General features: G+C 38.9%; 3 protein-coding genes across 6 annotated transcripts; all 3 read right to left on the bottom strand.

Moving 5' to 3' along the window:
- Nucleotides 1-6300, bottom strand: zgc:158258 (uncharacterized protein LOC791186 homolog). Its single transcript, XM_068711762.1, has 4 exons — nt 6233-6300; nt 2596-2743; nt 2166-2361; nt 1-2072 (listed from the first exon to the last, which is right to left on the bottom strand). The coding sequence occupies exons 2-4, from the start codon at nt 2698-2700 to the stop codon at nt 967-969; spliced, it is 1407 nt and encodes a 468-aa protein (XP_068567863.1). The 5' UTR covers nt 2701-2743; nt 6233-6300; the 3' UTR covers nt 1-966.
- A 2740-nt stretch (nt 6301-9040) lies between these two features.
- Nucleotides 9041-15383, bottom strand: yod1 (YOD1 deubiquitinase). Of its 2 annotated transcripts, XM_068712544.1 has the most exons (4): nt 15313-15372; nt 13536-13578; nt 11980-12192; nt 9041-11599 (listed from the first exon to the last, which is right to left on the bottom strand). In XM_068712544.1, exons 3-4 carry the CDS (start codon nt 12185-12187, stop codon nt 10905-10907), a joined length of 903 nt encoding a protein of 300 aa, XP_068568645.1. In that variant the 5' UTR covers nt 12188-12192; nt 13536-13578; nt 15313-15372; the 3' UTR covers nt 9041-10904. The 2 variants fall into 2 exon arrangements, with proteins under 2 accessions (XP_068568645.1, XP_068568646.1); XM_068712545.1 differs by lacking the exon at nt 13536-13578 and having other exon boundaries at nt 15313-15383.
- Nucleotides 15384-16317: 934 nt separating this feature from the next.
- Nucleotides 16318-27883, bottom strand: pfkfb2b (6-phosphofructo-2-kinase/fructose-2,6-biphosphatase 2b). 3 transcript variants are annotated; one of them, XM_068712542.1, is made up of 16 exons: nt 27634-27881; nt 27093-27252; nt 26460-26585; nt 25820-25916; nt 24138-24204; nt 23875-23949; nt 22551-22607; nt 22272-22396; nt 21825-22032; nt 21436-21582; nt 20593-20697; nt 20349-20478; nt 20193-20255; nt 20034-20098; nt 19116-19283; nt 16318-17764 (listed from the first exon to the last, which is right to left on the bottom strand). In XM_068712542.1, exons 2-16 carry the CDS (start codon nt 27175-27177, stop codon nt 17699-17701), a joined length of 1584 nt encoding a protein of 527 aa, XP_068568643.1. In that variant the 5' UTR covers nt 27178-27252; nt 27634-27881; the 3' UTR covers nt 16318-17698. The 3 variants fall into 3 exon arrangements, with proteins under 3 accessions (XP_068568643.1, XP_068568644.1, XP_068568642.1); XM_068712543.1 differs by lacking the exon at nt 27634-27881 and adding an exon at nt 18395-18417 and having other exon boundaries at nt 27093-27205; XM_068712541.1 differs by lacking the exon at nt 16318-17764 and having other exon boundaries at nt 18506-19283; nt 27634-27883.
- Nucleotides 27884-27892: the final 9 nt, after the last annotated feature.

Here is a 27892-nt window from a genome sequence, read left to right as displayed (position 1 = left end):
TACCATGCAGACTTCTTTATTTTCTCTGTTTTTTATGGAGATAGTAAAGAGTTGCTAATAATAATCACATTGTCGTTGTTTTTCTGGATGAACATCTCCAGTATTTAGACAACAAAGGCAGCCATCTCATGTTTTTAAAACCATCTAAACCATTTTGTATGAAATAGTAGCAGAAACAAATCAGGAGTTATTGATACATCAGATCTCAATAATAATGTACTGCTGATTGTTACTAAAGATTAGGAAAAAAAGAAAAATCACCCCAAAATACTTTGAGAATTAGCTTTACAATCATAATGATCTTCTTGTTTGAGGCTTTGCTCCAAGGAATGTACTCAACAATCCACTTAAAGGCACATCTGTGAATTATAAAACAATCAGTCATGGAAAGAGTCTGTTGATTCGGGTTGATGTTTCCTTTAAGTAGAAGTACAGTGGAGCAGCATGTTATGTGCAGTATAATGAGGAAGGAACAAGATTAATGGAAAGCTACAATATGGCTTGCTTCACTATCTAAAATTGAATTACAATATCTCTTTCTATTGTTGACTTCAGACAATTTGTTACAGCCATAACCGTGTGTGTGTGTGTGTGCAAAAATGTATTTAAAACATTCAGCAGCCCATTCATATGCACTCTTGGACTGATTAGGTGTCGTGTTGGGCCTTGTCAAGTCGTAACTGAAATTTGTTGAAGGGGTTTCAAATGTGGAAGGTGCGTTTTCAGATTGAAAGGAGAACAATAGTTGGAAAAAAACTGGCCTCAAGTACGTGAATCCCTATGTGTTAAAACCTCTATCAAAAGTGCTGTTCTTGCCCTTTAAATTCTTCCACTTCTTCATCCTCTTCTGCTTTAGATTTCCAAAGTGCCAAGTGCCAAGTTCCCACTTAGTGCTCTAACTCTCTTTAAGCTGGTACTCTTGAACTCGTTCTGGGCACTGCCTTTCCATAGGCAGACTTCTGCTGTTTACCTGGTTTCGTCTTTGAGCAGTCCAAGCTTTCTGAGTGCTTCTTTGCGATCCGCTCCCATCCCAGGCACCACCATCACCGTATATCCGACTGAGTTTGAGGGTTTGCGAGGCACGGGCTGGCAGCTTCCACCGTGTCTGTGGTTGTCTAGGGTGGCAGAGCGCTCCAGACCAGCTGCCTTCAATCCACTGGATTGAGCGGGATCTGATACAGACACAGGCTGTATCAGATCCTCACGTCTGGAGTAGTGATGGAAACTGACGCTGCTCTGCAGAGGCCTGTTCTTAGGCTCTGTGGGCACTTCAGAATGACAAAACGATGGGCTTCTTGATGGATTAACATTAGGCAGACCTCTTGTAAATCTGTTGGGAGTTGGGTCCAGAGAGGAGTGAGATTTAAGGGGGGGCAGAGGGGCTACTGACTCGTCTTCTGGCTGTTGGTCTTTCAGGAGACCCAGCTTCTGCAAAGCCTCCAGTCTGACGACCTGGGGATCTGTTGCATTCTTGATATTGAATGAAGAGTTTGAGGTTATGGATGCTTCATTTTGTGCTTTCACAGATATGTTGGCAGGAATCTTTTTGGGTTTGGGACCAACAACTGGGGGACTAGTCTTAGACTTATAGGCCTCTGAGTGGAATCTGACAGATCTTGGAGGAATTTCATGGTTTGGGCATTCCAGTGTGACAGGAAGGTGCTTGTCTAACTCTATAGTGTGATCAATTGTGGGACAGAGAGGTGTCTTCTTTGTGGAGGCACTCCTCCGCAGATGAACAAGTGCCTCATAGGACAGAGGACCTCGAGGTAAACCTTCAGCTTTCCTAACCGAGTAGTCCCTGTGTTTGGTGGGAGGAGGTATCACAACATTAACCTCTAGAGGTACTTGGGGAGCGACAGATGTCTGGTTGTGTTTGAGTTTGTAGCTTGGAGGAATGAAGTGGGGCTTAGAGCTGAGGTTTTTCGCTGGAATGACACCCATCTTTGCATTTAGTGCAGAACATGGAGAGCTGCTTGCCACAACAAGAGGTGTAGGAACCAGGTAGCTCTGCATGGATTTGGTGTCAACAAATTCCTGTATGGGTTCCTTAGATGCGTGTTTCTGTGAACCTGAAAGACAGACAAACACATGTTTGTCACTAGAAAGTATTAAACTGACAACTGTTTAGGTAATTCTGCATCTGTGTACAGAGATTAACTCACTGTTGAGCTTGCTTTTGTTCATGGAGGCTGACAGGTCAGCCAGTTTGTTAGCAATGTTGCCAGGGCTGGGCAGTTGGTCTGGTTCATCATTGGACAGTCCACTGTCTTCCTCGGTATCCAAAGACTCAATAGTCTCCTCCAAAAACATGAGACAGGCCTTCTCTTCAGCAGACAGGTGCTCCAGACTATCATCACTCTGTAATACATAAAACAATGAGAGGAAATTGACAAACAGCAGAATTGATATCACTTTTTTTATATGGACAACCTCATCGCTTCTAAATAGACATGAAACCAATTGCATCCCTTAGCTTGTATGTTTCAGCTCAGTCACTGACATGGCTTTGTCTTGATATTTAATTTTTTTTTTTTTTTTTAACAATGAGTAGTAGTAGAACTAAGAAGTTGGGAGGAGGGAGAGGTCACTTACAAAGCCAGAATTGGCGCTGAGAACGCTGTCACAGCTGCCAGCGCTATCCATGCCAGTCATCGTCTCCAATCCAATGCCACCTGGCCAGGTATCGCTTTTGGGCATCTTAGTGCCCTAGTTTATTAAAGTTTAGTGGCACAGATTCAGTCTGTGAAAAGGGAATACATAGTTAAAATTGAAAATCTTCCTCCAAAATCTTGAAAGAGCTAAGTTATTCCCAAAAAAGGATTCAAAAGTAGATTGCATTAATGTAATCATAGTAGTATTTCATATTTTAACCACATTCTTTCTACATTATGTCTCTTTTGATCATTTTCCACAGGTTTTTAATCGTTCTATCTTCCACCCAGCCTTTGGGTTGCATGTCATTTTGTACATTGTGAAATGTGTACAGCCCTTAAACGACCACATTGGGAATTTTCTTTAAACTATTATCCAATTGCATTCTCTTGCAGTACTTTTGCATGATATTTATGTTACCTAGTGCCAACAAATAACCGAGGATGTGTGCACAACCTGGAGGCAGAATCCACACTGGTGTTATGTTGTGATAAAAATGAACAAAAGTTTTTGTAGAAATAGCCCAACTTGCTGAAAAAAACCAACATAAAATATTTTTTAGATTTGACACAGACTTCAATAAGATGGAAGCTAATGACAGTAATAGATACCAATACGTTGCTTTTAGTTGTTGAGCAAAAGACCAGATTCCAACAATGTCTGGACAACTAACAAACAGTAAACAACGGCTCACCCTCAATACTGGTTCTCTGTGTAAAATTGAGCAGCAAAAATATTCTAGATACATTCCAGAGCTTTGACCACATCTGATCTAATTACCACAGGACAATCTTTTAGCTGTAAATGAATTTAGAATTTGGCTTTCTCTATAATGAATAGATAATTGACAGTACAATGTGCACAGACACTGATAAACAATATATAGCATGAAGACAGGTAAGCTGTACATTTGTTTCTTAAAGAATGTGAGCAGACATGGAGAGGAAGGAAAAATGAACGGCAATCAGCACCACAAGAGACAGGACAGCTCCTGATTAGTCTGATCTGGCTTTACTATTATCTCAGGATGAAATGTAAATGGTGTCAAACATGTACATAACAATAACCCTGGGTTATGTCTACCGGGATTAAAATTAGTACTGGGTTATTTTAATCTTATTAGACTACAGTGTAAACATGGACTGCATTGCGGTGGCACAAGAATCTGTGTCTTCATAACACATAATATTTTAGCATGACTTGGACAAGAGTGCACAATTACAGACTTCATACTTCATCAAGCCATTAAAGAACAACAAAATGTGTCCAGGGGCCTTCATAGCATTAATATGTATCACAAGAGAATGTGAAGACTATTGCAAGACAAATCAAAAGTGTTGAAAGACAACTCTAAAACTATTACAAGTGAATAAAAGGTGTTCAAGCATTCTGAAAGAATTCATTTACAGTCTCTGTGGAATCAATTATCCATCCTTTGGTGCTTTTGTTTGGCTCAAAGGCACAGTTTTACACTTAAGAATCAATTGCTGCAGAACAGCAGCCATTTTAATGCAAAACAATAAGAACTGTATTATTTTCACAACATCCATATTTGGTTGTCGTTCTTCTAGGTCTGATATTCTGATAACAATGAAAAAAAAAAGCTAAGATGTTAAAGCTCCTAACTATTTTTCCAAACAAACCGTGCTCACAACTTCATTACTGTGCAAGTTTAACACATACAGAACTTTTGAGAAAATATGAAAGGCAACTAAATGTTAACTAAATTAATAATAATAAAAGGGTTTACAGGGATTTAAAGGAAACTTGTAGTTAATTGGCTAAAACCACTACAATGGTACTCCTTAGAAGCTGCATGTGTGCATTATATGGACAAGTAATATATGATTTATTTTCTAGGTTTCTAAATTGTCTCACATGCACACCTGCCTAAATATCATCTCATCCACATGTAACCCTGTGGTGTGTTTTACATGCACACCAGCGTTCTGTTGACGGGACAGAATGACGGGGTATCATAGCGTAGTGTGTTTCTGACAGATATCTAACTAGTCCTCTAACTGCATGTGACTCAGATTACAGCACACATGCCACTCCTAATCTTCCTCAACCGGATCAGTTTCAGAGGTAGTGGAGGGCAGCAGCAATGATCCCCTGAAAGCTATATGATATCCAGGTAGACCATGTTGTCTGACTGCAACACTATTCATCTGGGTCTGTGTTCATCCTCAGAAATGATCATCATTTGAACGTGGTGGGATCTAAAGAGAACCTAAAATGTAACAACATGATTGGGGATTTTTCTCCTCCTAGGGATGCTAAAATGTGAGACACCTTTTACTGTAAATGAGATTGCAAATGGAATGCCCAGCTATTAGAGCATGCAATTTTTACCAGTGCAAACAACTTTTAGAGAATGAAAACAGTTCACTTTTCTCCTATCGAGCTGGAAGTTTAGTATAGAGGAACCTCTGTCTGATCCAAGTGAAAAGAAATTCCCTTTTTGGATAAGTTTCCGCACCTGAGAAGGAAGGGCTGCTAGATAAGCCAAGAGAGGCACAAAAGCACTCCTGTTCACTGTTGCTTTGCCATGTCATCCCAGTCCTGTGAAATGTCCCTATCGCCAGGCTGATATGTAAATGTGCTCGTATGTCCTGCTGCTTGCAGGTCAGGATACGAATCTGATACAGCATTTATTGTGTCTTAATTTGACACAGTCTAGGTAGATCACTTGCAAAAAAAACAACATCAATAGAGTATTTTGAACTCTAATCAAATGTGCCTTGCCTAAGTGTCATTTAGTTCCCATGCTGTCAAAGACATATTGTACATTATTGTACTTGGTCACACTACTTTCTTCCCTGGTCATAATAAAACCTCAGACTAATAAGACTGTAGTTATTGATTAACCCCTGTTGACCATTTCCAGTGAAAGGACACGGCAGAATAGACATCATAATGTTATCTCTGTATAGATACACCTATCAACACAGTACAGTAGCAACCGCCACAATGAAAATAACTCAGCCGCTGTGTTGTTTTGATTGTGGCTATAAAAGAGTAGCTTTTATTAGCCTAACCTTAACGCATTGTTTGAAGGGGATTGTGCAATTGGGTCAAATCATCCCCGCTCATTTTTTTTCAACTTCATTTTTACCTTCCACTACCTGGCCTTCGACCCTCTGTCTTCAGATAGGATTCATGTCCTTTGTAATGAAGATTATCTACCCCAAATACAGTCTTTACGAAATGTCCATTGATCAAAGGATGTATGTTAAACCTCTACTTCAGTTCCAATTTCCAAATGACAACTGAAAATGGCCTGCAAATAATACAAAGACTGACTAAACACTGTAAAGAAGTTCGTTGTGACATTATACACAAATATGAAGTGTGGTAACAGAAGCTATTAAAAAACGAGGAGTTAATCAGAAAATAAAAAAGTTCAATCCACCATCACTTAAGCTTAAATTGATATAATTTACTTCATATGAGCTATAGATACACTTCTTATAATAATGTCAGAAGACACATATGATGTAATGTAATTTAAAGAGAAAGCTTTAAGTAGATTCAACAGACCACAATCTGCAAATCGCACTGATTGAACACATACCTGTTTTGAATCTCCGTACATTAGTCTTCAGTTATCCATCTTCTGCTTCTTGTGCAAGTGAAGACGAGGGTGAGTGACTGAGCGGCTCTGTGTCACCTGCATGAGGGACTTTGTGCCCTCAGCGTTTAGCCAATCAGAGAGCAGCATTCTCCTGAAGACACACGAGCCTTCGTCGTCATGGCACCCACAACTGCGGTAATCTGCTAATCAGTATCTCTGTTTCAAACTCTCTTTCTCTCTGTCTGCTAACTGTAGTGTATAGGCTCATTATCAATGACATGTAAACGGTTTACTCTCTAGATAATGCCTACTCTTGATACCAGAGGTGGTTGGAAAAGAGTTACATTTACCCCATTTCATGTAACCTTCTAAAGTAACTTTTTGGAGTAAGTTGTACTTGTCAGAGTAACGTTAGTTTGAATGCAGAATACTTTTTACTATTGTTTGAGTAAATTTAACAAGTCATATGTAGCCTGATGAAGAAAAACTTGCATAATGTGTGTTATGCACATAAAAACAAAGACAAACTGCTTTTAATTCTTGCAGATGTGATGGATCTAATGTTTCAACCACAGATGGTCTTCCTCAGATCAAAGTGGAAAATGAACACACCTGTATTCAATCACGAAACGTTCCAGCATTATCTCCTAATTAGCCTACATGAATCATCTTATATGAGCCATTTTCAGAGACTGATTTGTCCACTTCTCTAATCTTATTGTCTTCACGTGATTGGATAGATCAGGATGTGATCTGTGGCTGTTTGTGATGGGAACTGGGAGTTGGAATGATCAAAGTTTAAGGACACTATAACCTGTTATGTCAAACGGTAAATAGAAAGAGTGTCAACATGTTACAAACACGATTTTGCTTATTTATTTGCCCAATCGTAATACAATATAGGAGACAACAAGCAAATAATGTAACTTACTTTTACTTATTGATGTACTTAGTGTAGAGTAATGCAATATTTTGTGATCACACTTGAGAGAAACAGGCTATATAGCCACTGTTTGTGGCAGGTTATATAATAAAAAGGTGTAGACTTGTCATTTTATCACAAATACATGCAGGTGTATTTTCTTTAACTTTACCTGAGGAAGACCATATCTGTTAGTGTGTGTGTGTAGTGAGAAGGGAGTGGTGAAGCGAGAGAGAGAGTGTTAATTTGCGTTAACGAACGAGTGGAACATTAGTTTAGCGGTGAGGATTTCAAGTAAATGTACAGTGAAAGTTGCAGTTTGTGCAGAAATAAATGCTGCAGCTCCTCAAGACCAACAGAGGTTTGTTGTGTTTTGTTTTTCGGCCCCAGAGACCAAAACAATGTTGTCCCCGGGGTGTTTTCCAACCACGGTCAGGAAGCCAAAGCAGGTTGGTTTGTCCGTTCTGAGTTACTGTAGAAACATGGCGGCCGGCACAATGAAGATATAAACTGTTATTTTCTATTTTGTCAATCCTTAATTTCAGGTGATTATAGAAAAAATATACTAATTATTATTACATTACATTTTTGCCAATGCTTACATACAGAGCTTTACTTTTCACGCAGCCTGCTATGTTGCACCGCCATGTTTCTACAGTAGCCCAGCCTTTATACCTGAAGAATGTGTTCAGTTGGTTGCAAGCTGCAACCTCATCACTAGATGCCACTAAATCCTACACACTATTTCTTTAAGTTTAATAATCATCACCTTGTTTACATTTAGTTATCATCATGGGTTTTGGTTGGTTATCCTCCTTCCAGCCATGATCTTTGAAATGAAGATGCTGACCTCAAAGACTACCCCATCAAATCAAGCATGTTGTCAAACATCCAGTTAAATTCACACCATTTATTGTTCATATGAGTACTTTATTTTTTTAAAGACACATGACAAGTCTTTAATTCTATGAGGAACCCAGATGAAATTCAGTTCTCCTCCTTGTATTGAAGTGGCAGCAGAAATCTCAAAACGTGGCAAACCTCTTTGTTTTGCAGTTTTGTTGAACTGACCCTTAAGCTCAACATTTAGTTAACTTGATATTTGTAAACAAGATACATTTTCCTCTGTCTTATCTTACCAAAGTCTGACCTGGCTGTATTGTGTTGTCTCAACCTCTACAGGAGACACTCATTGTTAAGGAAGAAAAAAATATCATTTAATAATATAGTCAAAATAAGTCATAAAAAACTCATAGCATAGTAGGCTATGTTGAAAAATGTCATAAAAAAATCAAATAAAAAAAACTTTGTCGGAAAGAGTCATATGATATTATGTTGAAAAAATATATATATATATATATATGGAGAATATATATATATATATATATATATATATGGAATATATATATATATATAACTATATTGTGAATGAAAAATTCTAATTGAGTACAAGTACAGTTTAAAAAAGAGGGGGGCTTTATTGATCATAAACAAACTAGTTTAAGTCTAAATGCTAACTGCATATGATGTGTGCTTTCACACGGTCTCTTTGACCAACAGTAGCAACTATCACTGCTGCTACAAACAGCTGGTGAACAAATCGTATTACCCTGTTAAGGGTAGATGTACCTAGAATACCATGTCGGTGGTGTAATCCCACTACGATGGCACAGGATCAGTGAGGTTTAGCCAACATGGGTTTATTCCCATTGGCCATGGATTGTCAACAGGAGCAATAAATAGATGTGGAGACGGCTAGTATTACAAAAAGTATTAGAAAATAAGGTGAACTGAATTTTAACAATCACTACAGACATAAAACATGGCTTGAAGAGTAAACTGTAAAAAAAGGAATGAGTTGACACAAAACCACTCGTACCAACACAGTTGGCTATAAGTTTTAATTGTGACAACACTGAAAAAAATCAAGTAAATCCAGTTATTCTGCAGTGCTTTGTGTGTAACATTCATCGTTATTGTCCTTGAAGAGTCTTGAGAACTTTGTAAATACAAAATACAACAAAGCCATTTCATAGTTTCACTTTTAAGTAAGCTGACAAACCCATAATCACTGGTAAAATGAAAGAAACTACCTAAAGTTAACGGAGGAAAAGAAATCATAGCAATTCATTTTAGCTTTGCCTTTTGTTTGTTAATATCCAACACCATCTCTGAAGAAATATCTCAAAGCCTCCACTGTTAAACTTACATGTTTGGCAAAAACTAGTTACCAATATTGCCATAAGTAGAAATACTGGTTCTGCACAACGTGAGGCCATAATGAAGTGGGATCCAAGCTAAAAGCTAATCCCAAAAATATATGAATGTCCTTTTTTGATCTGTGGTTTAACATAAGTCAATGAATGCTTCATCCTTATAGGCAGTGAGTATCAAAGGACTGAGCAAAGAGATGTGACAACATGCTCCAGATGTGCGAAACATACAGTGGAACAAAATGGCATTTGTTTTTTTGACAACATGCACTACATATTAAACCAAATGGTCTTTTACTCTTGGTTTTCAAACACCCTGACTAGAAATACTTTGGGCTGCAAATATATGCTAAAAAATACAGATTGCAAAGACAAATGTTTAATGCTGACGAGCTAAACACAGAATGTACCTGAACAGTAAATCATTAAGTGAGCAGGATTCATCTCGTATAGAACGTCTCACTCACTCCTTTCAGATTCTAGTAACTACACTCTCACAATGACTGTTCTGCAATACAAACACCTCATCACTCAGTGTTTTTCAAAATACGCAGCACTTTAAAACAAAAATAAATTAAAAAAAGATAACAGCATGATGAGATATTCAAATGACACACTAGAATTAAAATGATACTCCTGAAATACTGTCGTACCCATGAAGAATAACAGAGCTAACAGACATTGTGAAATGTTTCAGCACCATTATTTTTTTGTCTAATCTAAAATAAGTTCCTTGATAAACAATGTCACAACATCAAAAAAAGGAAGGGTACAAAAATTACATGATTAGGCCAACTTTGGATCACAGATTGCTAAATGATATTGTATTTCAAAATGCATAACCTCAATGTAGTTTAGCATGAACACAGCCCAACTGTGCTGAACTATTCAGACGTCTACAATTAACCAAATTATCATTCATTATATTAGAAGAGTTTCTGACACAAATCAAGGGAAATAAAAAACATGCTACATAACCAACATGATGATAACAGTCATTCTTTGTGTGCTGCTCTTAAGACAACAGTGAATAGGATCACATCGTAGTGCAACTCATTCTTAATGGTTGTATTAAACTCTTTCTAGAGCCAGATAACAAGGTTTTATAAAATATAAGTTCAGTCAGTCACAGATGGGTATTGGGCAATTTGGTGCATTTACTAATTGCCAACACGTGAGGCGCCATTTGGTTTGTTACCAATACAACCAAGCCATCGAGTAACCCAAAGAGATTAAAACATGTCCTAAGAATGGTCCGTAGTTTTTACTTGACCCAGTAATACATTTGAAACCGTCCTCGCAGACTAAAAATATGGTTTAGAGACATCGGAGTACTGCGGTAGTGTTTCTGACTATGAGAACTGACAGCAGTTAAAAAGAAATACTTGACGAGAGGCTGAACACAGTGTCTGCAGATTCTCCAAAGATGTCGCTGGACAATGTGAGGTAGAGGATCACACGAGCAGATAGACAGATACTGGGGCACGGGGGTTGGTGGTGGTTGTATTTGTGAGAGGCAGAAAAGACAAAACAGTGTTCACACTTCCCCAAAATTGGTGTGGCCCGTCTCCTTGGCGTGCTCACGAGCTTCATTTTGTCCCACCAGGCCCGTCTGGCACACCATGCAGCGCAGCGCAAAGCGGTTAACGTCCGTGAACTGCCGCTTGCGGCGGGCCTCGTCCGCGAGCTCGAGGGCCTGTGCCAGGATCACGTCGTCCGTGGTGGAGAAGATTGTCTGGGGCGGAGCGTCGGAGCCGGGCGTTTCTTTCTGCAGCGGGTCGTAATGGATGCCGTCGTAGATAAGTAGCACGCGTTTGTGGTAGCCGGCGTCCTCCCCGAATCGATCCACGCGGACCGTCTGAGTGTCCACGACGCAGATCTCACACTGGTAGAATTTGGACATGATGGACACCTCGATGGCTCCCCCCCAGGTGTCGTCGCGTCTTATCCACGAGCAGTACTCCTCGTTGGTCTTTCCCAGCACCGCTTCAGAGTAAGCCGCGGGGTCACTGGACACAATCTGGGCGATGAGGCCTCGCATCTCAGGGGCACACGCTGGGTCGTACACGCCACCTTCCACCACATAATACACACTGGTGAAGAGGCATGAGTTGTCAGCCGGGACCACTCGACGAGCCAGCGTGGGTGAGGCTTCCAGGCGTGGAGCTTTAGCGGGATGATCCGGAGGAGGCTTCGGCTTGTTTTTTTCTTCCTCAACTATGAGTGTGTCTCCTATAGAGGTTGAGACAACACAATACAGGTAAGAGGAGAGGAAAGTGTATCTTGTTTAAAACTATCACGTTAACTAAATGTTGAGCTTCGGAGTCAGTTCACCTAAATTGCAAAACAAAGAGGTTTGTCAAGTTTTGAGATTTCTGCTGCCACTTCAATACAACGAGGTGAACTGAATTTCATCTTAGCATTAAATTATTTTCTTTCCAGAAACTTTCACAGTTGCTCTGGGTAATTCACAGAACACTGTCCATCATTTTCATACTTACTTAATGTTAACCCAGTCATAACAGTCATGGTATGTATTGACAACATTTAATTAAATAATAAAACAGTCATACAAACAATCAATGCTGTGACTGTATCTGGATTCAACGTGCCTGATTTGATGGGGTAGTCCTTGAGGTGAGCGTCTCCGTTTTGAAGATCCAGGCTGGACGGAGGATAACCAACCATGATCTTCTGCACATCACAGGGGATACCAGTCAGCTCCTCCACCTTACTCTTCAGCTCTTGTACGCAGGACTGATGAGTCAAGCCCTGCATTATGTGGCTGCCATTTTTGGTCTTACAGCGAAGCCGCAACATCCTACCTACAAAAACAGGTGACGACATGTTAGTAACACAGCAGGCACATTTGTTGTCACAGGATTGTAGCAATCGAGAGAACACTTTCTGAACATCTGGCTTTATAAAGAATGTTAAATCAACTTTGTAATTAGTTAAGTTGGTTAATGACTATAAAGTCCTAGCTGGAATGTATCAAACTGTATTCATATCCAGAAATGACCTTATTTCTGCTACTGTAATTCTAATGCTCAACAGTAGTATTGCTAGTATGTCATAAAAGTCATGAAAAAGTATGCCATTAAATAATGTCATGGTATATCATAAAACAGCATACTGTAGTATTTAAAACAAATGTTATAAAAACTAGTATAGTATTAAAGTATATCATAGTATAAAATTGTCATAGTATAGTACGTCATTGAATGTCAAAAGAGGCATAGAAAATAGTGTGGTGAAGTATGTCATAAAAAATGCCATAGTTTTGTATGACATAAATAACTTTACCAAATGTCATTTTGTTTTGTTTTTTACATTCAAAGCTTGAGGTTTTGTCATTTTCTATGATGTCATAACCCCCAACAAATATGAATTAGTGTTATTGTGCTTGCATAAATGTAATATACAGTGCTGTTGGATTGCTTCTAGACTTATGTGTGCTGTAAGCAGCACAGTTCTTTGACCGCAGTGTTTTTGAAAGGCAAAAGTCCAACAAATATGAATTGAAGCAGCACATTTCATGAGATAAAAAGTGTGAATTTCAGTAATTATTCATCTTACTTTTATCAATACATTTTGACTTTTGGACTAAGTCAACTACAGAGATGCCTGCTGTGTGTGAGGAAGATAAACTATTGCATTCAATGTTTCTGTAAGCTATTAATGATAATAACTGTTATGTCAACGTAATGAATAAAGTTTCCAACTATTTGGTGAAGCCCCATAGTATAGTGTCATAAAAAAGTCATAGTATAGTAAGTAATGAAAGTCACAAAGAAGTCATACTTTGAGTAAGTTATAGAAATTACAGTATAGTAGGATGTCATAAAAGTAATATAAAAGTACTAGAGTAGTCCTAAAGAACAGACTATAATGTCCATGGGTGCTGGGGAGAGAGATGTTTTGACTGGTGTCCAGGCTGTGTAGCCAAAGGCACGAAGTTAGGAGAGTGGGGGACATGCTGACACCCTAGACGTTTTTTTTCTGAAATCATGAAATCTGGTGGATTCTGGCCATGATTTCTGTCCATAACAAAGACACCAATTTATGCATGAAAAGTATAATTTTTTTACCTATAAAATGCCATTTCTCTTCTCACTGATGAAAACTTTTTAAAAATGTATTTTAGAATAAAAATAAATATTCTCACCTCTTTTCTTTATCAGCTTTAAAAAGGCAACCAAAATCTACATCTGTCAATAAAAGAGAAAATTTAAAGTTCCTGTCACTTTAACATTAACATATGTGACTGCACACTGCTATTATAATATTTATGAATATGCCGGTAGTTCAAGTATCAAAGTCAGACACAACCCTCCTTCTGGGTTGAGATCGCATTTTGCCTACTGGCAGCTTTGGTAAACTATTCTCAATATAAAAATAATGAACCTTGTGTATTACACTGTATGCACACTAGAAAAACACTTTCCCAACAGGTAACAGGTCACAACAGGATATGACACTGAAAAGCATCTGTTAAGCTATGAAACTGAAAAAAACTAAATAAATAGAATAATAAATTAAACTTAGTTTCACCGTGGCTATATGCCAATGTAGCTTCTATGCTGCATGCAACTGTAATAAACTGCCAGAAGACCATAGATGTGAACTGATTTTTAAATCAGGTTAGAAACATGTATGATTGAGCAACTATGTTTTTAGTGTTGAGTGCAGCAAATGAGACTGTTGTCATTCTAATGATGGAACACTTTATAAATGCCTGTCCAGGCCTTATACTGGTAAATAAAAGTAATTTTTAGTTTGAAATTAAAAGAAATCAGTAATTGTACTGCTTTAAAAAGGACCACCAAGTGAAAGTAAACAAAACGCAGTAAAATCAACTCAAATATTTACCTCAACTAAGGAGTGGCCTTTATTTGAGAAAGGCCTAAAATAAACGTTTAAAGGGTAGGGCTCCTTGGCTCAAAAATAAAAGGCAACCAGACAATAAAGCAGGGGCTATAATTTCTGGTTGCCATCTTCATTTGGGTTGTGGAATGGAAATAAAAATGCCTAAAAGGATGATCAAAATGTAAAAAAACAAAAACGTGGCGAGGTTTGTTTAAGGTGATTATGTGTGACTAGAGCAGAACCCGTGAAGCACCACTCAACATCACTTTAACCAAGAAGTGACTCAATCATATACGAATTGAAAAGTGCAGTTGTCCCTTGTATGTAGTTCACGCTACTAGTTTAACGGTGAGGGATTAAACGACCTCGAATCTGTTAAAACATGGGTTTTACCTTTTCAGAAAACATGCATTCAAGTTACCTCAAAATACTTCATCGCGTGTCTAGTATTGGTTATTTAACGTTAGTTTGGAATTGATCAGTTTTACCGTGTAGCTATGAGCTAGTTCTAGTTGCGTTTGTTAGCCTAACTTATGCAACAGAGCAACAAACAGGCTGTTGTTGACCGTGTTGCTGTAACGCTACTTTCTAAATGGACGCGGCATAACAATTAAACTGCTGATGAGCAGCAGCAGTAAAACACATGACAGCGACATTGCTTTGTTTTCTTTTCTTTGTTCTGTCAGTCAACGTCGGTGACTTAGTGAACTCAACAGCAGGAGATAGTGGGCTAAGCTAAGAACTCCCTGCTAAGCGAGACACATTCAGCTGAATGTATAACCAATTGTTGCATAACTCAAGAAATAGCAGTAGGCGTTATTGACACGTTCATCCTGAACATGTAACGTTATGAAAAAAACAACGATACTTGCTCGGACTCACTAATATGAAACATAAACGGTAACGTGTGAGCTAGCTATATCATGTATCATCTGCTAATGTTAGCATGCTAACCTGTAAGTGGACTGTTTTTACAAGCATCCAGGGAGACTTTGGTAAATTATGTTTCCTGCCATATATACACGACACGGTGTATTAAGTGACATGTCAACGAGGTTAGTTATTTTTCTTCTTACCTGCTGTTGACTGCAGCTCAGCCTCAAACAATAAACATCCAGTGAGAGACTGATGTGTAGAACGTCAGTTTACGTCTCTACGACACCATGACGCTCACTGGCTGATAAACCACGCCTTTACCGTAAATCTCCTAATAACAGTCAGCTAGTGGTGCAGGGCCAAAGTATTTCTGTGTAGACCAACCCCGGAAGTTGTCATTGCACGGGTTCCCAATGGGAATTTTCCATTGAATTTTGGAATATTGCAGAAAATAAGACCTATGGCAAACACACGATTATAATACTTACATGTTTTGTTTAGAAAGATAACTTTTACAAATAAACACCACTTTTATAATTTTTGAAGCGTAAATGAAATCGACAGAAGTAAAAAGCTAACGTTAGGCTATAAACGAACTACACCATGGTTGCATGAGCGCGAGTACACAACGAGGCTGTGATAGCGGAGTAGTCTGCCTGATGACTTTTTAAAGTCTCATTTAGCCTTTTTTTAAGACACGTACAAGCAAAAATGTATGAATGGGGTATAGGTCGTAAAACAAAATGTTAAATCACTTAAGCTTGTGCGTACCATTTGCAATTACATTTCGAGTGGTGTTGATTTGTGAAGATAATCTTGCTGAACTAAAGTATCACAAACTTGTATTTGCCACAGAGCTTATTTTCTGCAATAATCCAAAATACAATAGAAATAACTCATTGGCTTTTTGTCGAGGGAACCAGTGTGATGCTAACTTTTGTTCCAGAGGTAAGAAAACCTGTTTCAAAATCCCATTGACAAACACTAATAACTGATCCAACCGTGGTCTTTTTCTCAGCAGTAAGTCGTGTGGCTCACCTCATGTGTTTAGATAAGGACTGTAGTTTTTTGAAAAACAAACTAATTAGTTGTTAACTTATTATTCATGTTTTTAACATGGTTTTTAAGGTTTGAATTCCTTGTTGCAAGTGTTGTAGTGGGTGGAGTGTTGCGAGAATATAAATAGTAAACCGCAGAAACACATCAAGAGAATAGAACGCATTTATTCTGTTAATGAGGCTAACACACGTTAGTTTCCAGTTCTTTAAAACAATTAATTACAGTTATTTCTGCTTACAGTTGACTTAATCATTTTGCATGGTTTCACACCCATCTGTCCAATAATCATAAACTGCAATGATCTTGATTTGAAATCTCTTCCAATCTCAGAGGCCTAATATTTATCAAGCAAAGCTGTTTCTATATGTCTTATTCAGTTCTTTAAATATTGTGAAACAAAGAACAATTAAATGAAGGCCACAAATAATAGAATAACCATTTAGAAAATATCACATGCTCAGTGTCTCCTTAATTTTTACGGGGAATAAATTTCTGTCACTTCAAAATTCACTTTTATTGTCCGCTTAAAAGGCACAAGTAGGCTGATTCAGCAAAAAACGTAACAGTCAAAACTTACACAGTCATAGAATGGAACTTGTGCATCTGTCTAAAATTAGTAAGTAAAATAAAAGGATTTTGTGTTTTGGATATGGCTGATGTAAAAATAATTTAAAGGGTAAAGATACATTAAAATAAATTAATTAAAAGTTGGGCCAATATGATAACATGAACACAAATGTCAAGAAATATCTAAAATACCATCAAAATGTTATGCTTTTGTTGCACAACATCCCTTCCTCATATAGGCAATACGAACAATACATTAACTGATGAACTTTTAGGATTTAGTGAACATTGTGACATTAGCTTGTGAACATTATGAAATTGTAGCTTTTGACAGAAAACTAAGTTTCTTTAAAAAACGCTGCTGGTACACAGTGTGTCGAGAAATGTTATGTATTTGTCTAACAACCCATTTCAGAATTTGAATTTCCTTCAACCCGAAAAGTACATTCTCTCAAATCCTAAAATAACACAAACACAATACACAATAAACCTAATCAATAAGATATAACAGATGATAGCTCGGAATACATTTTATAAGATCTACAGCTTGTTTGCATGGTAGATGAGGGTATTTGTATTATAAAAATATGTTTACTACATCTACTTTATAACATATTATATTTGCAATAGTGAAAATTGTTCTTGTTACATTCATACAGAAGAGCTAATTCTATCGATATACTTTAACTTCAGTAAGGCATTGTAATATTTACAACGATGATTAGTTGCCTTTTTTTTTATTGATTTTATTGCACATGCAGAAGTGTTTATGATACTAATGATAAGGCTTCCAGTTCATATGCAGAGTAAAGTTAAACAGAGAGTTGAGATAGATAGGACCAAAACCAAAAAGTCACATTTCCAAAAATGTGGTTTAAAAAAAAAAAGTATTTTGATTCATGACTGAACCCAGAACTGTTGCCCACATTGTGCCATGATGGAAGAGGCTTTCATCTTCACTCAGAAGCGAACACAGCCACTAGTTTCTTCTGGGCTGTCAGAGTCGCTTCCTTCGCACAGGGACTCCTTCAAGGAAAAGAAAATGTCATTGACGTTCACAAATTAATGCCAAACAGCAGCAGATCCTACTGGAGGAAGCTAACAGCCTACCAGCGGGGCCAGGAGTCTTTTAAGTTCTTTTTTGAAAAATTAGGTCATTCTGAGAAATGTGACAGTCCACATTAGTGGAAACTCTTCTTTAGCACATTCTCAAGAAGTGATTCATTATAAATCACATTCCGACTCCATGTATTGTTGGCTCCGAGCATGATATAGTAGCCTTAATTGTATGCAATAACAAGGAAATCAATACTTAAATACCCTGAGAAATCCTACATTATTTTCCCATTTAGAAATATATCTAGGTGTCTAATAAATACTATAATCAAAGAGTTTTACGTTGTTGCAGCCATTTATGAAACTACCACAGAATCAGCGTCTCATAGAGCTTTCTTGATAAGGCCACTGAGATGAAACAAAGCCGACAGCTTTCGTTCTTATTCAAGTACAAAGGTGGTTCGAAGGTTAGAGAAACCGAAAGATTGAAAACCATAAAAAATGCACCACTGTGACAACATGGGTTACTATGACATGAGTTGAATTGTGGGAAAGAAACTGAAAGGCGGGCTACATGTACTAAATCTCCAAAATACTCACAGACAACTGCTTCCTGTCCGAGGCTGTAAGACAGGTTTAGAGGAAGTTGGGAAAGAGAGAGATAGAAATGTGGAGAGAGGCTGAAGCACTTTACACACGAGGCAAGGCCAACACATACACAACACGTACAAATATGAATCTGTAAAATCTTAAAATTCTTTGTAAGTTTGACATCCGTCATCCGACATAATGTGTGAATTTTAACTTACATTTTATCAAATTGGATCCAGTTTTTAAAAAGTGGAATCATCACTGTAGATTTATGAAGGTTAAGTTTAGCTAATAATGTGTACTTGTAACAAAATACAGTACAAGAGACCTTTGGTGTGTGTGTGTGTGTGTGTGTGTGTGTGTGTGTGTGTGTGTGTGTCTTTTCTATCCCATAGAGGCTAACTAATAAAAGTAGACGTGCTGTTCTGCATATTCAAGGCGGAGACAGCCCAGTGGTGAAGCAGAGGTCATGCAAGACAAACATCTGACTTTGGAAACAGACAGGCGCAACATACAAAGACCCATTCAAGATCCAAGACATGCCCTGAGAGAGAAAGACAGAGAGATGGATTCTATATACGTCATTTTCAACACGGACACTAAATCATCGAGACAATCCAAAACGGAGGCGAGGGAATGCCATACACAGGGTTACCACTGTGGTGGGAGGTGACTGAGTACAGTTGACAGTGACTGATTTAGAGGGGGAGCCTGTAGCTACGGCACTAACTTGGCTTTGCCGTCCCTCTGGCATCAGAGCTGATGGGGTGGGGGCGAGCGGTAGCCAGGGCTGGTTGCCCGCGCTGTAGAGCCTGGGACGCTTGACCTGGTCGTGACTGGACAAGGGTGTGTAACTATTCCGTCGATGTATGAGAGCAGAGTCCCTGGGGATTTTATCCTGGTAGGAGATGAAATACCGCAAGTGTTAAGGGAAAAAGATGAGGGAACACACAAAACCCCGGGGGGGGGGGGGCGACACCTTACCAGACATAGCTAAGCAAACTAGCCGTCGTATCAACATGGATCCACAGCAACAGGTTAAAACAACTGAAGCCGTTTCAAGTGACAGACGCGGTTTCAACCAAGTTATTCAAGCACACGACACCAAACATTAATAAATTGTACCGGTGCAGTCCTGATTGCACAGACAGACGAACAGCTGCTCCCATCAAGATTAATATAAGATTTAAAAATGGGACTAGTAGCTCCACACACGGCAGTCTTTCACACACAATCTTCATATCAGGGTGCAACCAGAGAAATAATAATGATTAGATCAGCCAAGCAAGGTAGCATGATCAGCCGTTGCCTCCATCAAGCTAAAATAACACCAAATTAACAACTGACTTAACATTCATTAGCTTACAGCTCAAGCCAGGCTGATTAATTACGGTTAAAGATAGAAGCAACAAAACAAAACCGGGACACAGAAAAGGGATTCAAGGCAGCAAAGCCTCACACACGAGATCAAGTGCAGACACAACAAGCCTATTAGACGTTGAGATTTGCTGATGAGTTTGGAATTATTACTTTGTAAGAAAACAATAAACATAATTTGCAGCGATGATCACATTTGAAGCTGTACTTCAACAATGCTGTATGCACATTTATGCAACAATGTGATTCAGCTCGATGCGGAGCGACTTACAAGAGGCCGGTCTCGATGCGTGTTCACTGCCTCCACGTTGAGATAAAACATCTCCACTTTACAACCTAGAGGATAGGAGATAGAATACATTCTTAATTAAACATGCATATAATGCAGAAAAATAATCTTTAATATTGAGAGCTATAGGTAAAGGCTTACCATATGCAACAGGGGTCAGTTTGAGTATTGTGTGGAGCGGGCATTTCATGTAAGGCAGGTCTTCTATGGGATGAAGAATAGAGTATACAAAATCGTCTTATCATCTGGACGTCATACGTGTATATGTGTGTGTGTATGCACTTGTGTTTATCTGACCTGCACTCTTGTCCAGGAAGTAAGCGAGCAGGCAGCGCATCACAGCCTGGTGGCAGATGACCAACACGTTACCCTGCCTCTCCAACTCCATGATAACCGGCTCCAAGCGTTGAACAAGGTCTTGGTAGGACTGAAAGAGAGCGAGAGAAGAGACTGTTTAAAACCCACCGCCGAAGGACACATTTAAACAAACAGGATTCAGTTTATTGCAAACAAAAGTATGGAAGGAGTGTTGTCAGGTCACCTCCCCTCCTGGGTAACGATAGTGGTACTTGTCCTGGTCCCTCAAAGCAAACTCTTCTGGGAAGGCGTTCTCGATCATCTCATAAGTCATCTCCTCACAGACACCCTGGAGAAGGACAGCAGCATTTGTCTTAATGTCAAAAGCACATATAAAGAGGAGGATGGAAGCCCTTTCACTGCACGCACACGCACGCACACACCAGAATTTAAATATAGTCCACATAGCGATTATATAAGTATATTATATTATATATATATATATATATATATATAGAGTAGTATAGTATATTGTAAATAGTACCAGGTGTTATCACCATATTCCCATCTCTATGAAGACCCTGTGAGGTTTTCTCCTCTGGATGTTGCTCTATGCTTGAACATTAACAAAAGCACTGAATGCTTTGTGGCTTTGTCGCTGTTATCTCTACATTGAAGCCTTCTTCACTTTGACAATTGTGCAGAGACGGAATGTATCAAGTACAAATTTGAGGGTTAGGGTTTTCTTTTCATGCCACCTCATTCTACACTACTACATCTCAGAATATTTATTATCAATTATTTGACTGCTTATTTATAATGTAACTAGTACGTTACATTACAAATTCAGATTTGTGCATTCAAATAGCTTATAAAATAATGTTTTGTCATAAATTAAATTACTACTAATCCATTCATCGATTGACAGAAAGGTAACTGGCAAGAAGCCATTTTTCTACATTGAGTACTTTTACTTTTAATACTTTAATTACATTTTCTTTATTATACTTTCATACTTTTACTCAAGTAAGAATTGAAGAACTCAAGTAGAATTGTAAAATGCAGGGTATTAGATGAAGGTACTGACTGCGTCAATCTCGTTGAGTATCTTCCACTGTTCATAAGGGACGCCCAGCTCCTCTGCTGTCTGGATGGTTCTTCTCAGTTGGCTCGTCCAAACCTTCAAATTCGACAATTCATGCTCCTCAATGAAGTCTCGCAGAGCATGGGCGAACTGGATGTGAGAGATAAAGAGAGATGATTCCAATCATCTCTCTGTTCATTACTTTTTTCTGAATTAATTCCTTAGTATTTCTGCTTCATTAGATTCATGTCCAGTTGACGGAGACAAGAAAATGGGAAATGGAGAGGATTAGATGGGATAAAGGGTGTGACTCAAGTGTTCATAATATTACAGTTAAGTACACCTTATCCCACTGATCTGAGTTCATAAAATGAGGATTATGAAAAGAGAACCTGTTTCCCTCGAGGAGACAGTTCAGAGTCTCCTCCGATGCGACCTTCAACGTTGTGGTCGCTCTCTCCGTGCCGACACAGGTAGATGGAGTGAGAGTGCACGTGGATGTTCATGAGGTAGTAGACAATCTTACTCTGGATGTAGTCCTGAACGCGGTTCACCAGAAAACGCCGGCCCACGTTCATCACCTTGATGAAAGATAGGTCCCTGCAGGTGCCAATGAATGAAATAGTTGTTAACGACACCATCTAGTGTTTTTTTTCTGAACTGCAATCGCAATTCCACAAAATGATACACAAGATGCAAACAATTTTACTGCTTGGTTAAAAAAACATTCCAAAGTAAGCTTTATATGAATAATATTGGGATGTTTTTTTTTTTGTAAACAGTATTGAATAATGTTTGAAACACCAATATAGAAGCAGAAGGAGGTGATCAGTTCTTACTTGTCGTAATCATCAGGATCTAATGGTTGATACGTAACCTTGTAGCACTCGATGCGTTTGAGGAAATCGCCCATTACCCTCTCTCTGTGTCTCTCAGGGTAGTCTGGACTGGACACTTTCACTTCCTGTCACAGGTATGCAGCACATTCAAACAATGTGAGCAAGCACGGCCGTTCTCACATAACACTGTAGATAGTGTGAATATTAATAGACTACGGGTTTGACCAAGACGACAAGACAGTCAAACCTTTGAGTGTCGTTGGTGACATGAGATCATACCAGAATATTAGCAGCGATGACCTCCGGGTCGTCACACACCGACTCCACAAAGAACACCTGTTGGAAAGAGGGCAGCTCACAGGGTCAACGTGTGCAAAAGCTTCCTGAAAATGTCCATTGAATCAACACCATGTCACATAATCAGCTGTGTCCGCATCAGATAATTAAAGGCACTCAGTGGAGTTTTCAAGTAAACAAATTGTGTGTATTCTTGACTGAATTGTTTCTAACCATGTTTTCTAGCTGTTAGTTTTCTTTTCTGCATTTCCTGGTGTGTAGCTACGTTTCTTGGTGCATGACTAGAAAAAATACTAACTGTCAATCAGTGGAGTAGCAGGAAACTGGCAGCAGAGCTGAGTGCGTCCTTGAGCACAAGGAGGATATGCAATCAAAACGGGCATTGCTCCAAAAACATTGCTTAATATTGCTACGAGTGGTCAAAAACTACACAAAGTACCTTTAACAGAATTTCTAAACCAAAGAAATAGGGGAGTAGAACTAGCATTGAACTGTTTTCTATGGTCATTTGACAAAATTTGTGCAAAAGAAAATGGCAATTGTTCCTGAGACGTATGGCTGGCTAGGTACCTAGGTCACCATGTAGGTGACAAGCTTGTCACCTTACCTATGTAACTACCATGTCCTTCTCCAGAACAGCAGCGAGTGAGGCGGAAGGCTCATATAGACCAAGCGCTGCCGCTGGCCACCAGCCCGCTGTTCGGCTCAGTTTTCTGTAACTAGTGTAGCATGAGATAATTAGCAAGCTAGCTAGCTAATTCATTTCCACGATACTTAATGCTACACTGGTAACAGAAAATGAGCCACATTTCAATGCGGGGACGAGAGTGTGTGGATGATACATCTGCGACTTCCTGTAAGTCTGTGTAGTTTATACGGAAGTTAGCCCGCTACAACGGTTGCAATGGCAACAGTACAAATAAAAATGGCGGCCGCTCTGACCATCCAGCTACATTGCTTTAAATTGGAATATCCCTTCTACTCCTATTTTATTTCTATGATCTAAACTAAGTTGATTGACTAATTAATTGACCTTTTTGCTCCTCTTCTATTTATGCTCCTGTTACATGCTCCTTTATGGTACAGAAACACAAAAACAGCTGACTCTAAATAATCTTGGGAGTTAAAGGCCGATATAATGAGTCATATATTTAACCAGTGACTCAACCAAAGTTGTGTAGTCTCACTTTAAGTCCAGGAAACCGCTCTATGCAAGATGTTTAAATCAATGCCTATTTTCCACCAAAGCCCATGAGGGAAAAGAGGAAATAATTGCAAAATATGAACATAATTAAGCAAATCTCACCTTGAAGGCATTCTCTTTCACAAAAGCTAGGATGAGGTCACGCCGTTCTCTTGTTGTGTTTGTTGCATCAAACACCTTAAAAAAAACAACAAAAAAAAAAAACGAACACAAAGGAGGGAAAGTATTTCTCATGTATGATGCGTGTGTTCACTGGTAAAATGTTTGAGGGACAGTTTAGGATTAAGACTATCGTATTGCAAAAACTCACGTTTGGGGTGAGTCAACATTGAGACACAGAGAGACAAGGCAGAGAGAGGACTCACCGCGATCTGACCTCCCTCCACCAACAGGTACGCCTTCACATCCTGCAGAGCTACCAGAGCACACTGCCTGTGGGAGAGAGAGAAAACATACATGGAAACAGTGCTCTGAAGGACCATCAGTCATTCACTAAAAAGGTTTTGTATAAATGACATGGAAAATGTCAAGAATCAGAAAGTATTAGTAGTATTATGTAATTAGAATCATGCTCTTTTGATCATCAAGTAGACTGCTAATCATAATAATATATAAAAGATGAATGTCTTTTTTCTGCATGAGGGAAATTGATAAAGATCAGGTAACTCAACACACACACACACACACACACACACACACACACACACACACACACACAAAAAGATTTTCTAATCTCCTAGTGGTGTCTAATCTTTATGTGCCGAGGTTGTGATCATTTGCTCTTTAGATTTCTGCTGCCACCCCAACAAAATTGAGGTACATAGGATCCAATATGTGCTGCTGAAAGCACTGGAAAAAAAACATTTGGAAAGCTCAGCGGCAATATATATTTTTTTATCTTTAACACGGTCTTGGTTACATGTTTGATAATCCACAGACCTTATTGCGCACGGTTTCATTTGGAGTGCTCTTTTGACAGAAAAGTAATATTTTTGGGGTTGATTTAGTCTACCTTGAAGGAATCCTGAGGGATTTACTGAACAGAACAACACTTAATTGTCTCTTAGAGTTAAAGAAACGGTTTTACACTTTGGAAAATGTGCTTAGCTGTTCTCCTGCCGAGAGTCTTCTCAGGTAACTCTTGGCAAGAAAGTGAAGAAGCGTATTTTCCAAAATGTCACTATCACTTACACTTAGGGGAACAATTTCCATTTGGGATAATCTAGTGCTGTTTTCTTCAGTAAATCCCTCTTATCTGGCCACCACTTCTAATCTAACTCTCAGCAAGAAAGCAAAAGTGCGTATTCCAGAAGACGTCGACCTTTTCCTTTAACCCCACCAAACTGATACTTCTTATATCAAAAAGACAAAGTCTTTACAGCTACTGTTAGACCCAGCTGGCGGGCTTGTGTCAGCTTCAGAGTGACAGCGGCAGCTTGTTTAATATCTAGGTCACAATTCAGCGTTGGGACGCTGTCAAGAGCCTATCGCATTTTTATGAAAGCCGTGAACGACAAACTCCATTTCGATTACCACTGCTGGATAAGACCATGAAGGAAAGAGAGAAACAGTTGTATTCTTTATTCTTAATCTTTTTTGGGAAATAAGCAGTGATTATACATTTGATCTGAATACAAACCAGAAGAATTTGGTGGTGATACTTTGTCATGTGGTGTGTCTGCGCACGCACATTAACTATAAATCAGTGCCAGTTTAAGGTAGTATGAACATTATGCTGACTCTGTCTCAACATCGACTGTAGGCCTGAAAACAGCTTAGTCACTGATGCAGCAATGGAGGCTGCAGAATACCAAACAGACACATGTTACTTGGGGGATATGTTGGCATTAATATTATAAAGACAAATGAACCTGAAAGAGCTGTGACTCTGTTTACACAAAAAGTTAATAGACTTCAAGTAAAGGTGTGGACTGGACAGTAGAAATGCTGCAGCCTCCCTTACTGATAGATAAATAATAAATGAATGTCCTGCGTAATGACTGAACAACAGTCCACGATGGGCACATTTTGTAAAAGTGGAACTTACTTTCTTATTTTCATGGCTTCCTCATTGTCGTGCCGGAAGAAATCATAGGACTTATAAGCTCTGACAGCCTCTCTGCGGTACACGCCCAAGTTAAACACTGAAAAATGAACAAATGACATTAACACGGCATTACAGCGATTAGAACTCAACCGATGCTGAATTTAGCCTCCTATTCTCAGATACTCACATACAGTAGGCTGCGTACATTTAAATGTACATGTCATGTCAAATGGGGGTTGCTACATAAACCAATATGAAGAACGTTTGGACAATCGTTGCAAAGTATTTGGAAGTAAAAATATACAGTTTCACCTGTAATCAATATATTAGATATCTTCATACCCTAATTTTATGACCCGTGACAAATTATCAGCAAAGATCTTTTGATTTTCCTCAATATATCGGTACGGTTTTTGTTTTATTTTTAGAAACAATCTAATTTACAGTATATTATTGATTTAAACTGTTAAATTAGTTTGTAGACCACATTATACTGTATTTTTGAGTTGACACCCATGACACGATGGCTATTTGATTATAATTTGAAATATGTGCAGTGAGCTTGACTTAGATTTACTATTGGGGAAAATTGAAAAAGACAGAGAGAAAACTGTTTTCTGTCACATGTCTTGTAACCAACCTTTGGTGGGGACTCCGATCCAGTTGAGGTAACGTGTGAGTTTCTTTGACATGTAGGTCTTCCCTCTTGCAGGCAGGCCGATCATTACGATCACCGTTGGAGAATTTGTCATATAGGAGGCCCATGCTACACAGGAGACGGACGTACAAGCACATTAATAGAAACCCTACACAGTTATAGTGTCTGACCCTCCAATGTTAATCATCTGCATGACAAAACGTGGCATAGCAGGCAGAGAATTTAAGGTACTTAGATGTAAATGTGCTGTCTCGGAAAGTTAGGCTGTGTTTCAACACAACCAATGAAAATACTGCAAGAAAAATGCATTTTATTGCAGGATCCTTAAAGGACAAATTAATAACTAGGCCATGTGTGCACTGGACTAAAATAATTATCTCTTCAGACAAAAACATCATCAGTGGACTGGGATCAAAGACGGAACCTAAAGAAATTAGAGGAGTAAACGTCCTTGGAGAGAAAGGCAATTTCCTTAAGAACAGTGGAAACCACAGGTGTCACACAGTGAACAATACAAGGCTTTATGTTACAAGAGCACCTGTGGACTCTTAAAGCAGTCATGCAGAAGAACTTGCTCAAATGGAATTATTGTGGGAAACTTAAGACTTCACTTACAGCACTTCTTCTCATTCATTCTCATGTCTGCTTTCTTGGCTTCTGCTGAGTTTGCAGAGCCGTTGTCTATCTGAATGCTCGACATGTTGAGAGTCTTGTTTGAGTAAAAAAATAAAAATCAGCTCGCTTTCTGTGCCAGAAGGGGATTATCTAAACCAGGCTGAAACAGAGGAGTCAGATAAATGTTAGTATTATTACTTCCATGCATCTCTGATAAAACAGAATCTTAAACACAAAGCTGTGGATTCTCTAAAAAAAATATGTTGGCTCCATGGATCCATAGCAAAGGATGAATATGCTGCCACATCCTCTCATAAAGGGAAAGAAGTCCGCTTGGCTAAATCCACTGTATTTACAAAGCTGCATATGAGCAAGCAATCATTTTCTCTTTAACTGCGGTGACTGAGTTCATGCGACGAGAAATCTGACATAATTACATAATCCCAAATGAAAATGCACAACAATATGATCCGCCTCAAACATTATATACAGGACGCGCTTACAACAGCATCATATTCATTTTTGCGGTATTGTTTTTTACCTGATCGATATGTAAATAATATGAGTCGTGCCGGGAGGAAAGCCTCTGCGGACGCCGTGACACACCGTCGGCACGGGGGTCTCACGATTTTGCCGGACCGAGAGTTTGCACCCGCCGCTACGGTCGGAGGAGCCAGTCTGGTCGGCCTGTCCTTGGTGCGGAGGTGCCTCCTCGGCCGGCTGGTGTCCTTCCAAGCGAGAGGTGTGCCTCTACGTCATTATGTTTTGCTCCTACCGTAACGTTGATAATAGATCATACG

The sequence above is a fragment of the Cebidichthys violaceus genome, unplaced genomic scaffold, assembly GCF_023349555.1.
Source record: "Cebidichthys violaceus isolate CVI_PGR_0920_01 unplaced genomic scaffold, fCebVio1.0.p SCAF_17, whole genome shotgun sequence".
Classification (NCBI taxonomy): Eukaryota; Metazoa; Chordata; class Actinopteri; order Perciformes; family Stichaeidae; genus Cebidichthys; species Cebidichthys violaceus.
This window is presented reverse-complemented; position numbering and strand designations above follow the sequence as displayed.

Coding starts and splice junctions, on each gene's coding strand:
- yod1 (XM_068712545.1), bottom strand. CDS start 12,187: ATGTTGCGGCTTCGCTGTAAGACCAAAAATGGCAGCCACATAATGCAG. Junction 11,600..11,979: donor GGACTACCCCATCAAATCAG/GCACGTTGAATC, acceptor CAACCTCTATAG/GAGACACACTCATAGTTGAG.
- pfkfb2b (XM_068712541.1), bottom strand. CDS start 27,177: ATGTCGAGCATTCAGATAGACAACGGCTCTGCAAACTCAGCAGAAGCC. Junction 26,586..27,092: donor AATGAATGAGAAGAAGTGCT/GTAAGTGAAGTC, acceptor TCTCCTGTGTAG/CATGGGCCTCCTATATGACA. Junction 21,583..21,824: donor TGTCTCCTCGAGGGAAACAG/GTTCTCTTTTCA, acceptor TCTCACATCCAG/TTCGCCCATGCTCTGCGAGA.
- zgc:158258 (XM_068711762.1), bottom strand. CDS start 2,700: ATGCCCAAAAGCGATACCTGGCCAGGTGGCATTGGATTGGAGACGATG. Junction 2,362..2,595: donor TCAGCGCCAATTCTGGCTTT/GTAAGTGACCTC, acceptor TATGTATTACAG/AGTGATGATAGTCTGGAGCA. Junction 2,073..2,165: donor GAACAAAAGCAAGCTCAACA/GTGAGTTAATCT, acceptor TCTGTCTTTCAG/GTTCACAGAAACACGCATCT.